This window comes from Tiliqua scincoides, chromosome 15, assembly GCF_035046505.1.
Source record: "Tiliqua scincoides isolate rTilSci1 chromosome 15, rTilSci1.hap2, whole genome shotgun sequence".
NCBI lineage: Eukaryota > Metazoa > Chordata > Lepidosauria > Squamata > Scincidae > Tiliqua > Tiliqua scincoides.
Genome location: NC_089835.1, coordinates 515,931 through 535,188, shown reverse-complemented (window position 1 = coordinate 535,188; position 19,258 = coordinate 515,931). Strand labels below are relative to the sequence as shown.

At 53.6% G+C, this 19,258-nt stretch overlaps 1 protein-coding gene across 4 annotated transcripts; it reads left to right on the top strand.

The window, feature by feature from the left end:
* The first annotated feature begins 274 nt into the window (after nt 1-274).
* SYVN1 (synoviolin 1) lies at nt 275-16,557 on the top strand. Of its 4 annotated transcripts, none has more exons than XM_066610200.1 (16): nt 275-321; nt 2,616-2,771; nt 4,216-4,308; nt 5,662-5,814; nt 6,141-6,189; nt 7,016-7,119; nt 7,391-7,517; nt 8,827-8,926; nt 10,041-10,106; nt 10,381-10,497; nt 11,074-11,237; nt 12,002-12,148; nt 13,007-13,129; nt 14,242-14,428; nt 14,531-14,691; nt 15,664-16,557. In XM_066610200.1, the coding sequence occupies exons 2-16, from the start codon at nt 2,640-2,642 to the stop codon at nt 15,801-15,803; spliced, it is 1,863 nt and encodes a 620-aa protein (XP_066466297.1). In that variant the 5' UTR covers nt 275-321; nt 2,616-2,639; the 3' UTR covers nt 15,804-16,557. The 4 variants fall into 4 exon arrangements, with proteins under 4 accessions (XP_066466297.1, XP_066466299.1, XP_066466296.1 ...); XM_066610202.1 differs by having other exon boundaries at nt 290-353; nt 13,010-13,129; XM_066610199.1 differs by having other exon boundaries at nt 290-353.
* Nucleotides 16,558-19,258: the final 2,701 nt, after the last annotated feature.

The following is a 19,258-nucleotide window of genomic DNA, read 5'->3' as shown; positions in this document are numbered from 1 at the left end:
GCGCGGCGGCGGACCAATCAGCGGCGGCCACGGACCCCCGACGGGCAAACCCAGGGCCGGCTGTTTGGAGCGTACCAAGTGCGAGCGCGGGGGGGGCGCGGGGGGAAAGAAGGCGGGAAAACTCCCCCCAGAGCCCGGGGAGCGCTGCAAAGGTCCCCCCCGGGCGCGAGCGGTGCAGAGTGGGTGGCTCCCCGAGCGGGGGAGCGCGGGCGGAGGGCGGCGCCCGGGGGAGGAATGGTCTGCGCCGACCGGAAGTGACGTCTCCGCGGAGCTGCGGCACTTCCGGCGGGGGATTGGACTGTGTTGGTGGCAGAGGCTGAGGTGGGCGCAGGCGCTTCCGGGTCCCCGGGCGGGTGAGTGAGGGGGGGGCTGGGCCGGGCCCCAGGGGGGTGGGACAGTCCTGGCGCCTGGGCCTCCGCAGGGGGAGCTGGGAAGTTCCCTGCCCCGAGGGGCTCGCAGTCTTGTTGTTGAGGGGCACCATGATGAAGATGATGATGGTGGTGGTGGTGGTGCCATCAGCTGTGTGGTGTCAGGCAGCAGCCCAGAGTCTTGGCCAGCGTGGTGGGCACTGCCAGGGGTGCCTAAGGGGTATCTGGTGGTCCTTGTGGAACCCCAGCAGGGACCCCAGGAGCTCTCCCCACTGATAGCAGTGGGAGGCTCCAGTGCAGTCTTCTCTGTGCTTGAGAAGCCCCCCACCCACCCTGAACCTCCCAGTGGTGCCTGAGGAGAGTGTGGTGGTCCTTGTGGGACCCCAGCAGTGAGACCGGACCTCTCCCAACAGACAGCGGTGGGAGGCTCCAAAGCAGGCTCCTCCATGCTTGAGAAGCCCCCCGCCCACCCTGAGCCTCCCAGTGGTGCCTGAGGGGAGTCTGGTGGTCCTCGGACCCCTGCCACCCAGCAGTGAGACAGCAGCGAGACAGCAGCAGGAGGCACCAAAGCAGGTTTCTCCATGCTTGTGAAGCCCACCCACCCACCCTGAGCCTCCCACTGGTGCCTGAAGGGTGCCTGGTGGTCTTTGCAGGACTCCTGCTGCCCATCAGCAAGACAAGGACCTCTGCTCTCAGACAGCAGTGGGAGGCTCCAAAGCAGGCTGAGCTTGAGAAGCCCCGTACCCACTCTGAGCCCCTTACTGGGGTTTGTTGCATCACATCTGGCCTCCCAACCCAGCAGCAACTGGGGGTGATGTCATCACTGGTGACTTCCAGCGGTGCTCCAGGTGGGCGGACTGTGTGAAGCAGGATGGTGGGGGACAAACGCTGAAAAACGCTGCAGTAGAAGACCATGACATGCCTGCCCCCGGAGAACTCCGAAACAGACAGTTGGAGACGGAGGAAGCAGAGTGGATCCGTGTCCTGCCTGTTGGAGGTTCCACTTCTGCCACCAGAACATCTTGGGCCAGTCCTGGGCTCTTCCTTCAGCCTGGCCCATGCCCAGTGAAATAGAGCTTTGCAGGATTCTGAGGCAGAATGGATGGCGGTTGCCTTGGGCGCCCGCTGTGAACACTTTTGTGTTGATGCTGACTGCTGCCCAGATGTGTGCAGTGGGTCTCCTTCTGGCAGCAGCTTATGGTTATGGCAGGGCTCCTGAAGACCAAGGTCCTAAGAGAGGCACTTGCTTTGTATTCCGTGTTTAATCCGGCCCCATTTTTTTTGTTCCCGTTCACTGCTCTCATATTGTCCACGTAACGTAACTCAGTTACTCCCCCTAAGAAGGGCTGTGTGTACTGCTCCAAGTACATACAGTATTGTACAGAATGATGAGTGCAGAATTCATCATTGACGAGCTTTCAGTTTGTGTCTAGAAGAACCCAAATTCCCAGCCCTTGTGGTTTCTGACATAATTCTAGAAGTACTTGGTGAAATATCAGAGGGTCTGAGCAGGACTTCTGGGGTGAGTGCGGGTTCGGTGCTCTGCATGGCTCTTGCCTTCCCCATGGCTGGTGGAAACTAAATTGTAAGACTGACTATGATACCTGGAGTGACAGGGTGTAGCCCAGGGGCTAGCACACTTGCTTTGCATGGAGAAGGTCTGGGTCATTTGGTGGGCCACTGTGAGATACAGGAAGCTGGACTAGATGGGCCTTTAGCCTGATCCAGCAGGGCTCTTCTTACGTTCTTAAAGTCCTGGGCTCAACCCCTGGCAGCATTTTCAGACCATCACGTTAGAGCTTCACAGGTTCCTGTGGGTGCATTTGCTTCACTTCTGTGCTTTATTTCAGGAATCAGAATTCAGCTTTTGTAGCAGAGTTTAGCAGGTCCTGTGAGCCTTTCAGGTCCGTGCCCAGAAGCGCCTTGTCTGGAAAATATTTGAAACCCCCCCTGCCTCCCCCGCTCATCTTTGCATTTTGCAGCCTCAGAGAGGCATTTTTTGGTCCAGTGTTGCTGCTTGGTTGCTCATGGAGAGTCTGAGAATTAGCGCAGGTGTGTGGCTGGTCGCAAGCCCTGGGTTGATTTGGCTGGCGCCAGCAGAGAGCCTGTGTGCAGCACTTGCTTTGTTCAGCAAACTTCTGAGAAGGCAGCTTGGGTGCACTGGCCCATTGCGATGCAAATTGGGCAGCTCGCAGGCAAAGGCTTCTTCAGTGTGTGTCTGTAACACAGCTCCCTCTTCTTGTGCAGGCTTCTGGGCGCCGGACTGAGGAGATGATTCGAACAGCCATCATGATGGCTGCCAGCCTGGCTTTGACCGCTACGGTGGTGGCCCACGCCTATTACCTGAAGCACCAGTTCTACCCGACAGTGGTGTACCTGACCAAGTCCAGCCCTAGCATGGCGGTGAGTCTGCATGCCCTTGTTGGCAAGGAGGGCACCCCTTCAGTATTTGAGGATCCAGTTTAGGGCTGTAGGTCTCATCCCCAGCTGGATGAAAATCCCAGGTTTTTCCCTAATTTTTTTTCTTCCTTAGCATCCCAGGGGTTTTTTTTGTGATGCTTCTGCATTCCGTAGAGGCTGCTGAGCCCCATAGATGCAGCAGCCGTTTTCCATCCTTGTTGGAACTGCTTCTTCCCCCAGCTGACCAGTAAACAAAGCCCTTGGTTTTGGGCCAAGAAATTGGACTATGAAGCCTGCCTGATTCTGAAGAGCAGGAGATTTGGGAACAGTGGTGCTGGTGTGAGAAGGAGCTGCATGGTGTGCCTCTTCTCATAGGATCAGAGTGCTGCAGAAGATAGTCCTGCTGAGGGAACGTTGGTGGAGAGCAGCAAAGGGCTTTGCTGTCAACAGAGGGTATTCTCCTGGGAAGGAACCCACCTCCCTTGGCAGAGAACACCTGACAGCTGCCTGAGGAGTTGCTTCCTCTTTCTAACTGTCTGGGTGTACTGGAGTCATTGTTTGGGGAGCATTTAGAACCATCTGCCTTGATTGTACTACTGGCAAAAGATCTGAAATTTCTGCTTGGCCCAGTGAGGACACAGGCATTCTTGGCTGCTCTTGTACATGAGCTTCTTTCTTCCCTCCAAAGGCTTAGATGTCTGGTCAGAAGCTTGGAGTTGGGTCTTCCCTACGTGCACATTTCTTTTTCAAGTAATTCCTGTTAAAGTGTTCCATTCTCCTGCCTAAGGAGAATGGGGCGGCGGCAAGAAATAGGGCCTTCTCAGTAGTGGCACCAACGTTATGGAACTCCCTTCCCCTTGACTTGAGAACGGCTCCCTCTCTTGAGACTTTTTGGCGAGGCCTGAAGACCCTTCTGTTTAAACAAGCCTTCTGAGTTCATGGCCTTTTTAACATCTTTTCTACATCTTTTAGTATTTTTTAACTGGCCTGATTCCTTACGATCTGCTGCTATATGCTCTTTTTTTACCTGACTTTTTATCTGACTACCGTTTTTATGATATCTGTTAATGTGATATGTTTTTTATCTGCTTGCTAAATCATGTTTTAATCTGTTTTTAACCGTTGTAAGCCGCCCTGGGTCCCTTTGGGGAGAAGGGCGGGGTATAAATAAAGTTGTTGTTATTATTATTATTATTATTATTAAATGTATCAAAAAAATAACCCTGCAGTGTGATGGACTGCCGGAAGACAGTTGCCATGGACAACCCCTGTGAAGAATTTGGGGCAGGTGAATTTGGGGCTGCCACTCTTCCAGGTGGCAGAACTAGGCAGCCCAGTGCCTGTAAGAGTCTATGTGTTGAATGGGGAATAGGTGGACAGGTTGCCTGTACTGGCCAGGACCGTCTGCTTTAAAAAGCCTTCTGCGTTTCTCTCCCTGTGGTTCCAGGTGCTGTACATCCAGGCTTTTGTGCTGGTGTTCCTGTTAGGCAAGTTCATGGGCAAAGTGTTTTTTGGACAGCTCCGAGCAGCAGAAATGGAGGTGAGCGCTGTTGGTGAATGGCTGTTGTGGGGACTCAAATCCTGTTGACGGAGAGCGGGAAATCTTTGCTGTTGTGGGAGGGCGCACCTAAAGGCTTTGGCCAGGAGCCCTACCAGTCTCCTGTGCTTGGGCATTATTTTTCTGTGATCTTGGAAAGGAAATCACATTCTCCCTTCCTTTCTTGTGCGCACATAATAAATAATAATAATGCAGGTATTTCTGTACCGCCTTTCTTGGTCATCAGATTTCTCCTTGGACTTTATTCAAGGCGGTTTACATAGGCAGGCAATTTAAATCCCCCTAGGGATTTTTACAATTTGAAAGGTTCTATCTTTCAAGAAAGCACAACATTCAGATGTTTCTTTCTTGATCTGGTCGCACATTCTGGCCTCCATCCTCCCACGCTCAGAGCAGATGGAATAGCTCGGCTCAGCTTGTCAGCTGCTTCAAGGTCGCAGGGTGCTGGTGGCCTCGAACTGGCGACCTGCGAATGTTATCTTCAGGCAAATGGAGGCTCAACCCTCTAGACCAGACCTCCTGCCCGCACATCCGCACAATCATTCTTCTGTATACTGATGATAAACTTGAGGTATCTGGATTGGGTTTGCCTCAGCTAAGCACCCTTGTCCGTCTCCAGGAGAAGAAAGCATGGGGCCTGGCTTTTTCACAGAAGCACTACGGACACCTCAGCTGAGTGCAACCACAGCAACTCTCCTCCCCTCCCCTCCCTTGAGTGGAAGGTGCAAGACCTAGCTGTGCTCAGACGAGGCATCTAGAGTGCTTCTACCCATTCCAGCCACTTCCACCCTTGCTTACTGTCCTTGCCAGAGTATACCAGCGCACTCGCCAGAGCAAGGGCGGCAGCAGGAATTAATGGAAGCCAGGGCAAGAAGTTTTATGCCTTTAGCCCAAATCCTGACCAACTTTCCAGCACTGACATAGCTATGCCAATGTGCTGCATCCTACAGTTGGGTAGCAGTCACAGAGGTAAGGGAATGTTTGTTCCCTTATCTCGGAGCTGCACTGCCCTTATGTCGGTGCTGGAAAGTGGGTTAGGGTTGTGCCCTTTGCTATTCAAAGTGTCATCTCTCTGGCTTTTGATTTCTCAAAAGCTTGTGAATATCTCCTAGCCAGAAAGAGTAGAAGCCCCCCATTGTTCAAATGAAAGTGGAGGGTCTCGTATTGCTGCCACCCAATTAGACTCCACCATGTGTCAGTGCAGTTGCTGAGCCAGGGACTGTTTGAAAGCAAAGCAGGGAGGGTGCTCTTGCATGTGGGGGTGGCAGGAGTTGGGTGGGGTCAGGGAGGGATTTGGATTGGAGAGGGCTCCTTCAGTTCATCTCTCTCACACAGCACCTGCTAGAGCGGTCCTGGTACGCAGTGACCGAGACCTGCCTTGCCTTCACAGTCTTCAGGGATGACTTCAGCCCCCGCTTCGTGGCCCTCTTCACCCTCCTCCTCTTCCTCAAGTGCTTCCACTGGCTGGCCGAGGACCGGGTGGACTTTGTGAGTGTGTTGCATTACTAAAGTGTATGTCATCTGAAGGGATTTGCTAGGATGGGCCACCTCTTCTCTTAAAGTGGCCCCATTTTAAGTCACATCACACTTGAAGCATGTGGGATTTTTCCCCAGCCTGGCTGTTGAGTTTCAGAAGCGTTCTGCAAGCATCTGGCAGAGCACCACAATTCTGGATGTTCTAACACGAACCTGTAAATTTTGGCCAGTGAACTCTGGTGTTCATTGAGTGCTGCTTGTCTTAGGCCAGTCTAAGGGTGCCTGGTTTGCAGGGGGTTAGCTGGCTGGTCCTTTTACTTGTGATCTGTGTTTCCTAGATGGAGAGGAGCCCAAATATTTCCTGGCTGTTTCATTTTCGCATCGTCTGTAAGTAGCAGTCTTTCTCTGTCCTCCTACCCTGCTACTTCCTGTGCTTTTCACTTAAAATGGAATATGGCAGCAGTCACGACCAACTTAGCCTGGATTCTTGCCTTTAACAGTGAACAGAGCCAAGGCTGTGTTATGTCCTACCTAGATATGGCATTCAACCATTTAGTTCCTGAGAACCCTGCCGTACTGGGGAGGGGCAGTAGAGTGTGCGTGTTTTGCAGCAGTTGGACCCTGCCGGAGATGGCCAATTTACATATTCTCTGGTTTAGTTTTGCAAAAGGACAGGTGAAATGGGAGATGGGGGAGATGAGCTTGAGCAGAAGGAGGCCCCGCTGTCAGATGCCGTGGCCTGGTGTCAAACACTTCCTTCCTGTGACTCTGCAAAGGTGTCTCAGAAAGCTTATTTCAAGCGGCATTTGCATACCGGGGACACAGGCAGCCCAGAGAGAGAATTTCAGGCATCGCTTTGCATGTGAAGTGTGAAGCTAAAGCCCTGCCAGGTTCCCGAACACAGGAGATTTTTTGTAGCGGCTCAAGTAAAGGAGCGATTTGTGAGAACGTGACCAAGAGGTGGCGATAATCTCTTCAGCCCGGTGCTGGTCCTGCAGAGCTGCTTCCAGTCACTGTAGACAGTCGTGAGCCACATGGACCAAGGGCAGGCCTGACTCCGTACAAGGCAGATTCCTGCATTTTTTCCAGAGGAAATGAGGAATGCAGGTTGTCTGTTTCTCCTTCTCTGCTGCGCTTTTCCTGCTTGTTTGTCTGACTGGTGTTCCCCCCCCTCCCCACCATCACCCTGGAACACTGTGTCTCTGTTTTTCAGCTCTGATGCTGCTCTTGGGCATCCTGGACTTTCTCTTTGTCAGCCATGCCTACCACAGCATCCTGACGCGGGGAGCCTCTGTCCAGCTGGTCTTTGGGTTTGAGGTGAGCGAACTTGCTCTGCAGGGGTTGCTTGAGGCCTCCATCAACTTCTTGGATGCAGACAACACCAAGTGCCACTGACGTTGCAGGCTCTGGATTTAGGGAAGAGGGAAAGTCTGCAGCCTTCCTGCATGGTTTAAAAGCCTGCTCTCCTGGCATCAATCGTTACTTTTGGATTTTTTAATCTTCCTTTTGGCCCAAATAATGCAAAACAATTCATCTCTCTCGCATAAGGTTAAATATCTTGGAAATCTATTCCCTCCCTGCCTTGCAGTACGCAGTCCTCATGACTATGGTGCTCACCATCTTCATCAAATACATCCTGCACTCCATTGATCTTCAGAGTGAGAACCCCTGGGACAACAAGGCTGTCTACATGCTCTACACGGAGCTCTTCACAGGTAAGGGCCGCTTTCTGCTTGGAGGGAACCGTCCCACGGCCTGGCTTTAAGCAGGGCCCATCTCTCCATGAGGTTGAGTTGAGCACGTCAGGCAGTGGATTGTTGAGGGTCAGGGACTCCTGCCGCTAGTCAGCTGGCCTCCACCATGTCTCCTGTTCTTTGGATTTAAAAAAAAGGCAGCAAAGAGGGAGCAGAGGAGAGAGGTGGGCTAGAGTGTCTCCTCCCTTCCACACTTCCTTTTGTGCTCTGACACTCTAGCCTACTTCTCTCCCCAGCTCCACAGTTTCTCTTCTTTCTTTTTGAATCCAGGAAACGGGAGGCCATGGCTGATGTGTTGCTAGGTGTGACAGCCATTTGACCTGCTGCCTTGGGCTGACCCCCTTGGGCCAGCTTTCCCACCCTTTGTGGAGGTGGGTTTGAGTCCTGGTACTTAGTGGACTGAGGAGGTCACTTGGCATCTCTCCTAAGACCAAGCAGATAGGCAGGAGGTCTGGTCTAGAGGGTAGAGCCTCCATCTGCTTGAAGATAACATCCGAAGGTCGCCAGTTCGAGGCCACCGGCACCGTGAATGGCGAGACCTTGAAGCAGCTGAGAAGCTGAGCACCTGCTCTTCGGAAGGAGCTGCTTGTCAGCCTGTGCGGGAGGAGGCCAGAAAGTGATAACAGACCGCAAAAGTTCCATCTGAAATGTTGTGTGGTTCTTGAAAGACAGAACCTTTCTTTAATTGTAAAAATCCCTACGGGGATTTAAACAGCCTGCCTATGTAAACCGCCTTGAATTAAAGTCTGAGGAGAAATCTGACAACCAAGAAAGGCGGTATATAAATGCCATAAATAAATAACTCGTGAGGTGGTGGTGGTTTGAGTTCCAGCATGGAAGATGGGCAGACTGTGTAATAATCTGAATTATTGCATAAATAATAATTGAATAAATGAATTAAGTGGAGTCGTCTCAGCCGCTGTAGCTCTTGGTGGGGTTTGGTCCAAGTGGAGGTAAAATAGGCTTCTAGTGCTGGGCTGCTTGCTATCTGTGACCCCTCTGTTTTTCTTTTTAAAAGGGCATCCAGGGGGCATCTCGAGGAGGTGAGGCTGAAGTGGCATGGAATTAGTGGCTTAATGTTGTCACAGTTCCTAGATTAGCTTGCACCACCATTGGGGGGGGGGAGCCATTTAAGGAAGGCCTTTGTTGCGCACCAGTCTGAACAGCAACTCGGATCTGATTTACTCAAGGCAGGTGCTCCTTAGTTTAATGAGTCTCGGCTTCAGGAGGCAGGAGCAGTACTAATGCCATCTCCTTCCTCCTCTCCCAGGCTTCATCAAGGTCCTCCTGTACATGGCCTTCATGACCATCATGATCAAAGTGCACACCTTCCCGCTCTTTGCCATCCGGCCCATGTACCTAGCTATGAGGTGAGGGCTGGGGGGAGGTGGGGAGCATGGCCACGTTTGCACAACTCTCTGGGGGGGTCTACTTTGCTCATGTCCAAATTCTGACTTAAAAATAGTTTCCAGGTGTTTCGGGGAGGAGCATAACACAAATTGTTTATGTTGAATTTTTAATTTCTTATATAATTCAGAGGTGCAGATTCCAATGGGAATCTTGGTTTTTTTGCATTCTCCAAGAACCAGGAGCCATCCACTAAATTGAGTGCTGGGAGAGTTAGGACAGACAAAAGAAAATATTTCTTTACTCGGCCTGTGGTTGGTCTGTGGAACTCCTTGCCACAGGATGTGGTGATGGCATCTGGCCTGGATGCCTTTAAACGGGGATTGGACAAGTTTCTGGAGGAAAAATCCATTACGGGTTACAAGCCATGATGTGTATGTGCAACCTCCTGATTTTAGAAATGGGCTATGTCAGAATGCCAGATGCAAGGGAGGGCACCAGGATAGGTCTCTTGTTGTCTGGTGTGCTCCCTGGGGCATTTGGTGGGCCGCTGTGAGATACAGGAAGCTGGACTAGATGGGCCTATGGCCTGATCCAGTGGGGCTGTTCTGATGTTCTTAAACTACAATTCCCAGGAGGCCTTGCAGGTCTCTTGTTATCTGGTGTGCTCCCTGGGGCATTTGGTGGGCCGCTGTGAGATACAGGAAGCTGGGCTAGATGGGCCTATGGCCTGATCCAGTGGGGCTGTTCTTAACTTTTTTAGCTATCTTAAATTTTGTGTTTTTTATCTGTCCTCCTGCTAGCTAATGCATTGTAATGCACTGCATATTCTACAGTGGCACAGCATAGATTGTGGCTGAACTATTGATGCTGTGCCAAAAATAGCGGCATTTTTGAGATAAAAAATAAATATTACAATATTCAGGTAAATACAAAGTTGTTCAAATTTTGTTACACGGTGCTATGGGTGGATGCCATGCAACAGAAGATAATATTTTTAACGTTGCAGGCTTTGAGATAAGATGGTTGGAGCACTCAGATGATCCCCTGGCATTTTGTGCCTTCATGGAGAGGGCAGCGTTTGACCCAGCCTGCCCAGGCTGGCTCCGCTGACTTGATTCTCTGTCCTCTTTCCAGGCAGTTCAAGAAAGCTGTGACCGATGCCATCATGTCCCGCCGGGCTATCCGCAATATGAACACCTTGTGAGTATTTGCCTTTCTGAAGGAGGGAAAGAAGTGGGGTTCCCTTCCTGGCAGGGGAGCAAAGGTCTTGATACTACTGGGAGGGCTGGCGGTGGAGATGTGGAGGAGACCGTCTGGTACCAGGAAGGGCCATATTGGAGAGTTCTGTGGCACCTGAAAGTCTAACTGCTGCATAAGCCTTTCTCAGCAGTGGTGGGCTGCGTCCCTCAGGCTCATAGAAGGTACATGTGCACAGTCCTAGTTCCTATGTTTCTGCCATTCTTTTCCCCCCCAGGTACCCTGATGCCACCCCAGAAGAACTGCAGGCCATGGACAACGTGTGTATTATCTGCCGGGAGGAGATGGTGACGGGTGCGAAACGCCTGCCTTGCAATCACATATTTCATACCAGGTGGGGAAAGGCTGAGGCCCGACTGATAGCCTGTCACTCCAGCTACCTTCTGTAACTGAACCTATGAGATGCAGTGAGGTACAGTGGACAAAAGTTTTGAACTAAGGTGGGAGCGAGCCAGGCCTGCGTCCTTGTTCACTGGGTGAGCCCGAGCTCGTCACAGTTCCTCGGGTTAGTTCACCTTGGAGGGCGGCTGTGCAGACCTGGCAGTCTTGTGGTCAGCCGCAGGGAGGTGCTTTTGATGCCAAGCATTCCTGGTAGAAAAACTGCACCGGGAAGGAGAACTGGGCAGCCCCAAATCTAGGGGAAGGTGGCCGTGCTTCCTCATCCTGTCTTGGGGAGGCCCGAAAGAACAGGGCTCCCTCCAAATGAGGTGCAGTCTCCCTGGGAGCGAGTCTCGCTGATCACAATGAGTCTTCTGGGGAAAGCTGTATGGGCTTGCACTGTCCCATGTTAGTGTCACCAGCGGTGGGGGGACCTGCCTGTGCTCCGCGCTCTGCTTTGTGGAGAGCCGTGACTGCAGTCCAGCCAGGAGCTGGGCTTGTTCTAACAGAAGCTTCCTGTCTCCTTCCACAGCTGCCTGCGGTCCTGGTTCCAGCGCCAGCAGACCTGCCCCACCTGCCGGATGGACGTCCTCCGGGCCTCTCTCCCCACTCAGTCCCAGGTGGCCCCCGAGCAGCAGGAGGCAGGGCAGCAGCAGCTGCCCCATCAGCCCCCACTGATTCCCCAGCCACCCAACTGTGAGTCTGTGTTGCAGGTGGTTTGGGGTGCCCTGGCACTGGGTTGGCGGTGCTGTTCATTTCCCACAATGCAACTCGGGGAGCGTTCTTGTGTCGGCGCTGGAAGTTCCTGCGTGCTTGCTGCCTCCTCTCTGGCCTTCTGTTGGCTCATGTTGGGCCTCTTCCCTCCCAAAGCCCTTGGAGCTCTGGACAGGCCCTGCCCCCCCCGCATCCCTTCACTGGCTTCCCTCCTACTCCTGGATCCAGCACAGGTGCCTTGCCTCTCCCGTTCCGCCACACTCCTGCCTGAGCCCTCCACTCTTCCTGCTCCACCGCTTTCAGTCCTCCAAAGGTCTCCTGCCCCCCCCAAATGACTCCACCCATTCCCTTTCCTGCCTCCCCCGCCTGGAACGTCCTCTCAGGTCGCTCGTGCAGTGCTCCTTCTCTCGCTTCCCTTGTGGTGGGGACTTGCGTTCTCTTCTGTCAGCCACTGTGCACGTTGGTGCCGCTCTCTCAGTAGACTTTAAAAACTGTTTCCTTCCTGCTATAGCAAGAGACGACAGTGCTACCGTGTTAGCATCCCAGATATGACAGTTATAAATGTATTTTGTCAACGTATATGTGTCTTTGTAAAAATCAACAGTATTTCTAGTTTTGTCTTTTAAATGTGGTTTGACTCTCTTCCTTAAAGAGGACTTTGGAGGGCCAGAAGGGTGTCTCTTGTCTTGGGTGGAAGGTGTTCAGTGTCACCCTGTACAGCGGCTTCTCTGCCTTCCTTTCTGCAGTTCCCCAAGGCATCCTGCCACCCTTTCCCCCGGGGATGTTCCCCCTGTGGCCCCCCATGGGCCCCTTCCCTCCAGTGCCTGGCGCCCAGCCACCCAACAACACAGACAATGGCTCAGCAGCTCCCTCCGCATCTGGGACACAAGCAGGTGAGGTGTGCATCCTCTTCTCTCTGGCTTCTGCACTGCCCTGCAAAGTATCTTTGCTTGAAACAGGAGCCGGGCATTGCTTCAGGGGTATTCGGGGGGGGGGGAGAGAAATGCATCCCCCCCCCCCCGGTTCTTGTTCTCTTGAAAGCTGTCCACCAGCTCTCCTCAACAGACTTAGAGAAGTCCTTTTTTCTTGCCAGCTTTTTGCCGCTCGCCCATCTCACCCTTATTGCTGGGCTGCTTCTGTTCCCATGTGCTGAGAGGGCAGCAGTCTGTCACTCGTAGTAGTAATTCTACTCCCCCTCCTTCACATGGCCCCACAGTGCCTTGGGGATGTGTAGCAACTGTCTCCAGTGTACTGGGTGTCATCTTTTGAGTGATGATAATAATAATAATACAGGTATTTATATACCGCCTTTCTTGGTCTTTATTCAAGACTTCATTCAAGGCGGTTTACATAGGCAGGCTATTTAAATCCCCGTAGGGATTTTTACGATTGAAAGAAGGTTCTATCTTTCAAGAACCACAACATTCAGATGTTTCTTTCTGATCTGGTTTCGCTGGGTGCTGGCCTGCCTCTGGGGGTTGGGGACTGCTGCCAGCCTCCACCGCTCTTCCTCTTTCCTGTTTCCTTCTTTGTTTTCCAAGCCAGGGAACAGCAGGTGGAGAGTCCTCAACTGGACCTTAGAATGAGGGGAGAGTGCCTGGGAGGAGAGCAAGGGGCTGTGTGTGTGTGTGTGTGTGTAAAACTCACCTGGGACTTTGCAGGTGCCCCCTGAATGCAGCACACTGTGTGGAAACTGTGTGTGTTGTCGCGCTGTGATGAAACCATGAGACTAACGCAGCTGCCTTTCTCAGCAGGTCCCTCTAGGCCCAGCGGCGACTCAGCCTCTGCATCGGACACCACAGCCCCTGTGGGGGCAGTGCCGGGTTTTCCCTTCCCTCCCCCTTGGATGGGGATGCCTTTCCCCCCTCTCTTTGGTAAGCGTTGGTGGGGTGGGGATCTGCTTCCATCCTGAGGCACTAAACGTGCTTGGGGCCGCTCCTTGGGAGAAGGGCGGAGGGCAGGACCCGATGCTCAGAGCAGTCCCATGACCCGTCTTTCACTTCCTCTGCCTATGGGTGCCATAGAGCTGTGCTTTCCAAACTTCTCCCCCCGCCTAAAGTGTGAGCCCCGGGGTGCGGGGTTGTGGCACTGGTGATGGTGTCCTGTTGGACCCGGGGCTGCCTAGTGTGTTCGAGTGGTGCTACTGGCAGTTTCAGGAGTGTCAAGCATCAGGCTCTCTGGGTCCCCCAGCACCTCCCGCCACAAGTACGGACCACCTGAGCTGTTGGTCTTCTGTGACTGGGTCAGGATCTCTTACGTGACCTGTCTTCTTCATTCAGCTGGTTCCAAATGAGTTTGCAGAAAAATGGCTGGTGGGAAGGTTAGGGCCAAGAATTGTAAGATTTGTCATTCCCCCCCCATCCCATTCCCAGGACTCCCTTAGGAGAAGGAACAACTGATAAACCAGCCTGTCTGCAGTGTACACGTGCTCTGTGTCTGTTTTAAAAAGCAGGTTCTATCTTTTGGGTTTAAAGGTGGGTTTCAGGTCAGAGAAAGTGGCAGGTGAGCAGCTGTCAAAGAGCTGCTCTCGGGGCAAGGAGCTGCTTGACTAAAGGCAGGCTAAGGGGGTGGGCCTCCGGGTGGCTGCTTCCGCAGGCCTCGTTTCCAGCCCCTCATTGAAATGAGTAGGGTGGACTAGGGCGCCTGTTCTGACCAGTTGACCTGGGGTCGCATCTCAGCACAGTCTGAAAGGGCAGCTGGCAGGAGCTGGCCAACAGGAGCGTGACCAGTGCTGCCAACACTCCGCAAAGCTTTGCTGCCTGCGCAGAATTTCAGAGTGGCCAACAGCAACCGGGCGAGTGCTGAATGCCAACACCGACCTGACATTAAACGAGCCGGTCGCTCTGTGGGCCCCAGCCCGGCAGAGGCTCCCTCTTGCGTGTGACAGTGGCAGTGTTGCCACTCCAGTGCTTCTTCTGAGCCTCGCCCTTTGGCTGTCTCGGCCTCTCACGCCCTGCTCTCTTGTCTCCCTCCCGCCCCTGTTCAGGCTTCCCCCCAATGCCGGTCCCGCCGTCTGGGTTTGCAGGGCTGACCGAGGAAGAGCTGCGGGCCATGGAAGGCCACGAGCGGCAGCACCTGGAAGCCCGGCTCCAGTGCCTGCAGAACATCCACACGCTCCTGGATGCGGCCATGCTGCAGATCAACCAGTACCTCACCGTCCTGGCAACTCTGGGGTAATGTAGTCCGAGGCCTCGGCCCAGTGAGTCTTGGGTGGCTTTTGGGCTTGTCCTTCAGGTCTCCTGTTCAGCCTGCTGGACCGTCTCTCTCTCTCTCAGGACCCCCCGGCCTGCACAGCCATCAAATTCTCCAGCCGCCTCAGAATCCCCTCAGGAGACCCCTAGCCCTGAAGCCAGCACCAGCGAAGCCTCCGCCTTCCAGCCAACCGACAGCTCTCCCTCTTCGCCGGCCACTGAGGCAGAAGCAGCAGGCCAAGCAGGTAGCCGGAGTGTTGGCTTGGGAGTCGCTCAGCTCTGGGAGACTGCTGTAGGGGGCGGTGTGCCAAGACGTGTGTCGGTTTAGAGTTCCTCTCCCCTTAAGGATTTAGTGAAAGGTCTGGAAGGCCTTGAAGTCGGGCAAGTGTGAATCTGATAAGAGGTGGCTGAACATAAAAACAGCCCCACTGGATCAGGCCACAGGCCCATCTAGTCCAGCTTCCTGTATCTCACAGCGGCCCTCCAAAGACTGGGAACGTGTCTTGTCTTGGCAGCGTGAAAGCATCATCCATTTCCAGACCAGGATTTGCCTGAACCTCGATGCAGTCCTCACTGAGAGGTGCCTGCCACAGTTGGCTTCATGTTTGGACCCTGGTGGTGCCCATGTGAGGATGCACACCTGTGTGTTAGCCAGATGCTGAGGCAGAGAGAGCACTGCCGTTGCTGCCTGACAAGTCGGAGCCCAGGAAATGCTGGCTGGGCGATGATGGGGGAGCAAGAACAGACCGGGTGCATTTTCCCCCGTACTGGAGCACTTCCTGGAGGACGTGTTAAATGACCGCAGGCAGAGGGTGAGGGTGGCCCACTGCTGTTGGCTGCTTCTCACTGGGCCCTTTGCTGGCTTGCCAGGAGGTAGTGAGGACCGTCCTCTCATTGTGTGGGATTCCTTGGTGCTGCCACCGCTGCTATTCCGTAACTTGCTGCAGATGCTAATAAAATGTTGGGCTCTCCCATTTTGACCAGACCTAGGAAGCGGCTGCCTCATGAGTTGGACCCTTCGGCAGTCTAACTTAGTATGGTCTGCACTGACTGGCAGCAGCTGCCCAGGTTCCAGGCAGGTGCCTTTTCCCGTTCTATCTGGGGAAGGTGCCTAGACTTGAACCTGAGAACTTCTGGGCGTGAAGCAGGTGTGCAGCCCCCGCAGGCAAATGAATAACTGTAACGCAAGGACTAGAAATCTCGTTCTCTCTCCCCAGCGGCAGGCATCAAGGACTCTGCAGACCCTTCTGGTCACGAGCAGGATGAGGAACACCCTTCACCGGAGGAACCTGACGCGTCAGAACTGCGCAGGCGCCGCCTACAGAAACTGGAACTGCCTTCCTCCTCCTCCCATTGACCTCCCTCCTGGCCCCTTCCTGCGCGCCTTGCTCTGTGCCTGGTCACCACCTGACTTCTTTCCTTTTTCCTGACGAGAGAGCGGCGAGGACGGAGGGACAAGCAAAGCAAGCCTGGAGATCTTGACTTGTTCCACGAAGTGCCGATGTGGGGCAAGGCCACTGGGGACACATTCTGCAGGGAGAATGTGGGGAGAGGCAGGGCCCCCTGCGTGCATCTGGCTCTGCCTTGAGCAAGGGGGAAACCAGCACCCACCTGGCGACACAGACTGGTACAGTGACGCGACTGAGTCAGCTGGTGCTGCCCCCACAAGCAGCGTGAGTGGCCTGGGGCAGGCCTTCCTTGACTGTGGGGGGCTGAGAGCCTTCCCACCGAGGGTGGGGCGGGGCGGGGCTTCTGCCCATTCTGTCACCTCCCCCGCTCTCTTCCTGTCCAATTTGGCGGCTTCAAGAGTGTCTAGTTGAGGACGGCTGGCTGGAAGGTGCACTTCCCCTTCTGGAATGACCCTTGAGGTAGCATAGAGGGGGAGACCAGGCCACAGGCACCCACCCAGGCTCCTCTGCACCCTCACTTCCCCTCCTCCCAGCACATGGGGAAGGGGACATGACTAGGGCTTGGCTCTCCTGGGGCTCGGAGAGGAGGCTTTCCACGCCTGACTGCGTCTGGCAGCGAGCTGGAGCCCGGTTCTCCGCGCTCCGTCTTCGTGGAGATGGGAGCTGGCTTTGCAGTGCAGTAAACTTGTGACTTGAACAGACTCTCTTGTGCTTCCTGGTCTGGCTTTTTCAAAAGAACGCGAGCCTTGGCGTGGGGTGGGCAAGCAGCGGTGGACTGGGTGTTGCTGTGAGAGGGTTGGGCTTGAGGGGAGGTAGGCTGGGCACCACCTGCGTGTGTTGGGCTTCCCGGTTCCATGAAGCACCTGCTGTGAATTGGAGCTCTGAGCGTCCCCTGTGGATAAAGAGCTGTGGGTCCAGTCCAGAGCAAGTGGGAGCTTCACAAGCCCCAGAGAACTCCAGTGAGCCTTGAGAGCAGGTCTCTCTTCCCCTGGTCTACGGTGGTCTCACTCCTCAGGTTTATGCCCTGCGCCTCCAGTCCTGGCACCCTCTTTCCCCTGCCCCTCCTTAAAGCCTGAGTTTTCCGCAGCCCAGGTCTGTCATTTGCAAAGCCTCTTCAGTGCAGTTTCCAAGTGCTCGGAATGGAGCAGTTCTGATTGCCAGGCACAAGGGCAGTGGGGTCAGCGTTGGATCTGGCAACACAGCCTGTGTTGGTGGAGGGCCCTGAATCCTGTTCCCTCCCTTTATTCTCTCTGACACGCTGCGCGATTACCACGACTATATTTCTGGCCACTGAGGGCTTGGAGAGCGTAGCTGGGATCCAAAGGACTGTGTAGGGCTTCTGTGCATGCTCCAGGGCTTCTGAATGGTGCCCCAGCCCCACAGAGGGATGGCCACCCTAGCGGCATTTCCCCCTGTTTCTCTTGGGTGCTCGTAGAGCTTTAAGATGGAGCTGGAGATGGTCCTACACCTATCAGTGAAGGACCGTCAAACTCTTGCTCCAAGGCTCATGGAAAGAGCTGGAGGGCCTGCAATTTCCCCACACCCTGACTGAGAAGAAAGCACTGTGCTTTGCTACAAGCACACAGGTGTACGCAGAGTCATCCCAGCCGAGCGTTGCCTGTTTCTGCAGACAGGAGTTGGCTTACTCTACAAGCCCCTGCCCACTCTTGTTGCTTCCCACCTAGTATACCTCTGGGCTGCACAGTTGTGATGCCAGTTCACCCCTGGCTGTCCGGGCTGCTTTATCCCTTGCTGTTATGCCCTCTTAGGAGTGGTGTTTTCTAGAAGGGTTTGTGGGCTGTTGCATGCAGTGGTAATGTTGGTTCTCTGGCATAAGTGTGAGCGAGAAACTGGGAGTGATCTGGGAGGGAAGAAGGGAGAAGAAAAGAGACTAGTTGGAAGTGTTGATTTGAATAAGACTTTGAGTCCTGTCTTTGGTCACCTTCATCCTTCCTGGTTTCAAAGAGGCTGCAGTTCCCTCTTGGTCCACCTTGCCCCTGGGGAAGTGAAATGAATTCTTGGGCCAGAGAAAGTCGGTTTCTGCTAAATCTGGTTATTGGGGTCCTGTCAAAGAACAAGCTGCCTCCAAGAAATAGGAGAAGCAAAGCGGTTCTTCTTTTTTGTCCGAAACTTGCAGGGATTCCAGCGTAACCCTTTGAAGGTTAATGTGGTTTTTTGCTCCTGGCTGATGCTGTCTGTGGCTGGTGATTACAAGAGAGCAGCCCCTCCCCAGGGGCAGCGGGATTTAAGAGTTGCCATTAAACTTAACCAATTGTAGTGCAGAATCTTGGTTTCTGATGGAGTGGTGGAGTGAACTGGCTGTGCCAGAGGCTCCCCCCTTCCCCCCCCAAGGAAATATGCAGAATATCCCATAACATATACTGCTAGCTCAGAAAATTATAATGAACATCAGATGATGTTGGCTTTGGGGAATCCTAATCCTGGGGGTAGCATAAGCAGTGAGTAGAAATTGCACCCTTAAAATGTGTTCATCTCCACTAGTCATTCACAGCTCCTTACCATGGTTCTGTTGTTTGCCCTGTGACCTTGCTGAGCCTCCAACCTTCTTCCCCCCCGGTAATTCAGCACCCACAGAAGTGCATGACCCAAGTCTTGGTGGGCAGATGAAACCTTTGTGTCTTTTGTGGTTCAGAAAGTAACTTTGCCAGGTGCCAGGCCTAGAGATGCAAACCTCCACTTGGATTTTGCTGGGAGATGGTGGTTGGTGGTTACTCCTTGGTGGTCTGTAGGTCTGTCAGAGGACTGGTGGTGTTTCAGTGCGGGAAGCAGCCATTGAATACCCCTTCAAAGAAAAGCTGCCTGCTACCTTGAGTGCTTCTGCCACTACCTTGCCCCGTCCATCCCTTCAATCAAAATTATTGGAAGGGGAGAACAGAGGAGGGCAAACTGACACTCAGGTGTGTGAGATAACGAGCAACAGCCAAGTGCTTGTGGGCTTTTAAGGCCTTAGCTTGTTCTGTAGGCCCTTGGAAGAAGATGTGAGACGGGGAAGATGTGAGACGTGGGCACCTTCCTTATGAAGAAAGGCTATGGCGTTTGGGCCTCTTCAGCCTAGAAAAGAGACGCTTGAGGGGGGACATGATTGAGACCTACAAAATTATGCAGGGGATGGACAGAGTGGATAGGGAGATGCTCTTTACTCTCTCACATAATACCAGAACCAGGGGACATCCACTAAAATTGAGTGTTGGGCGGGTTAGGACAGACAAAAGAAAATATTTCTTTACTTAGCATGTGGTCAGTCTGTGGAACTCCTTGCCGCAGGATGTGGTGCTGGCGTCTACCCTAGACGCCTTTAAAAGGGGATTGGACAAGTTTCTGGAGGAAAAATCCATTATGGGTACAAGCCATGATGTGTATGCGCAACCTCCTGATTTTAGAA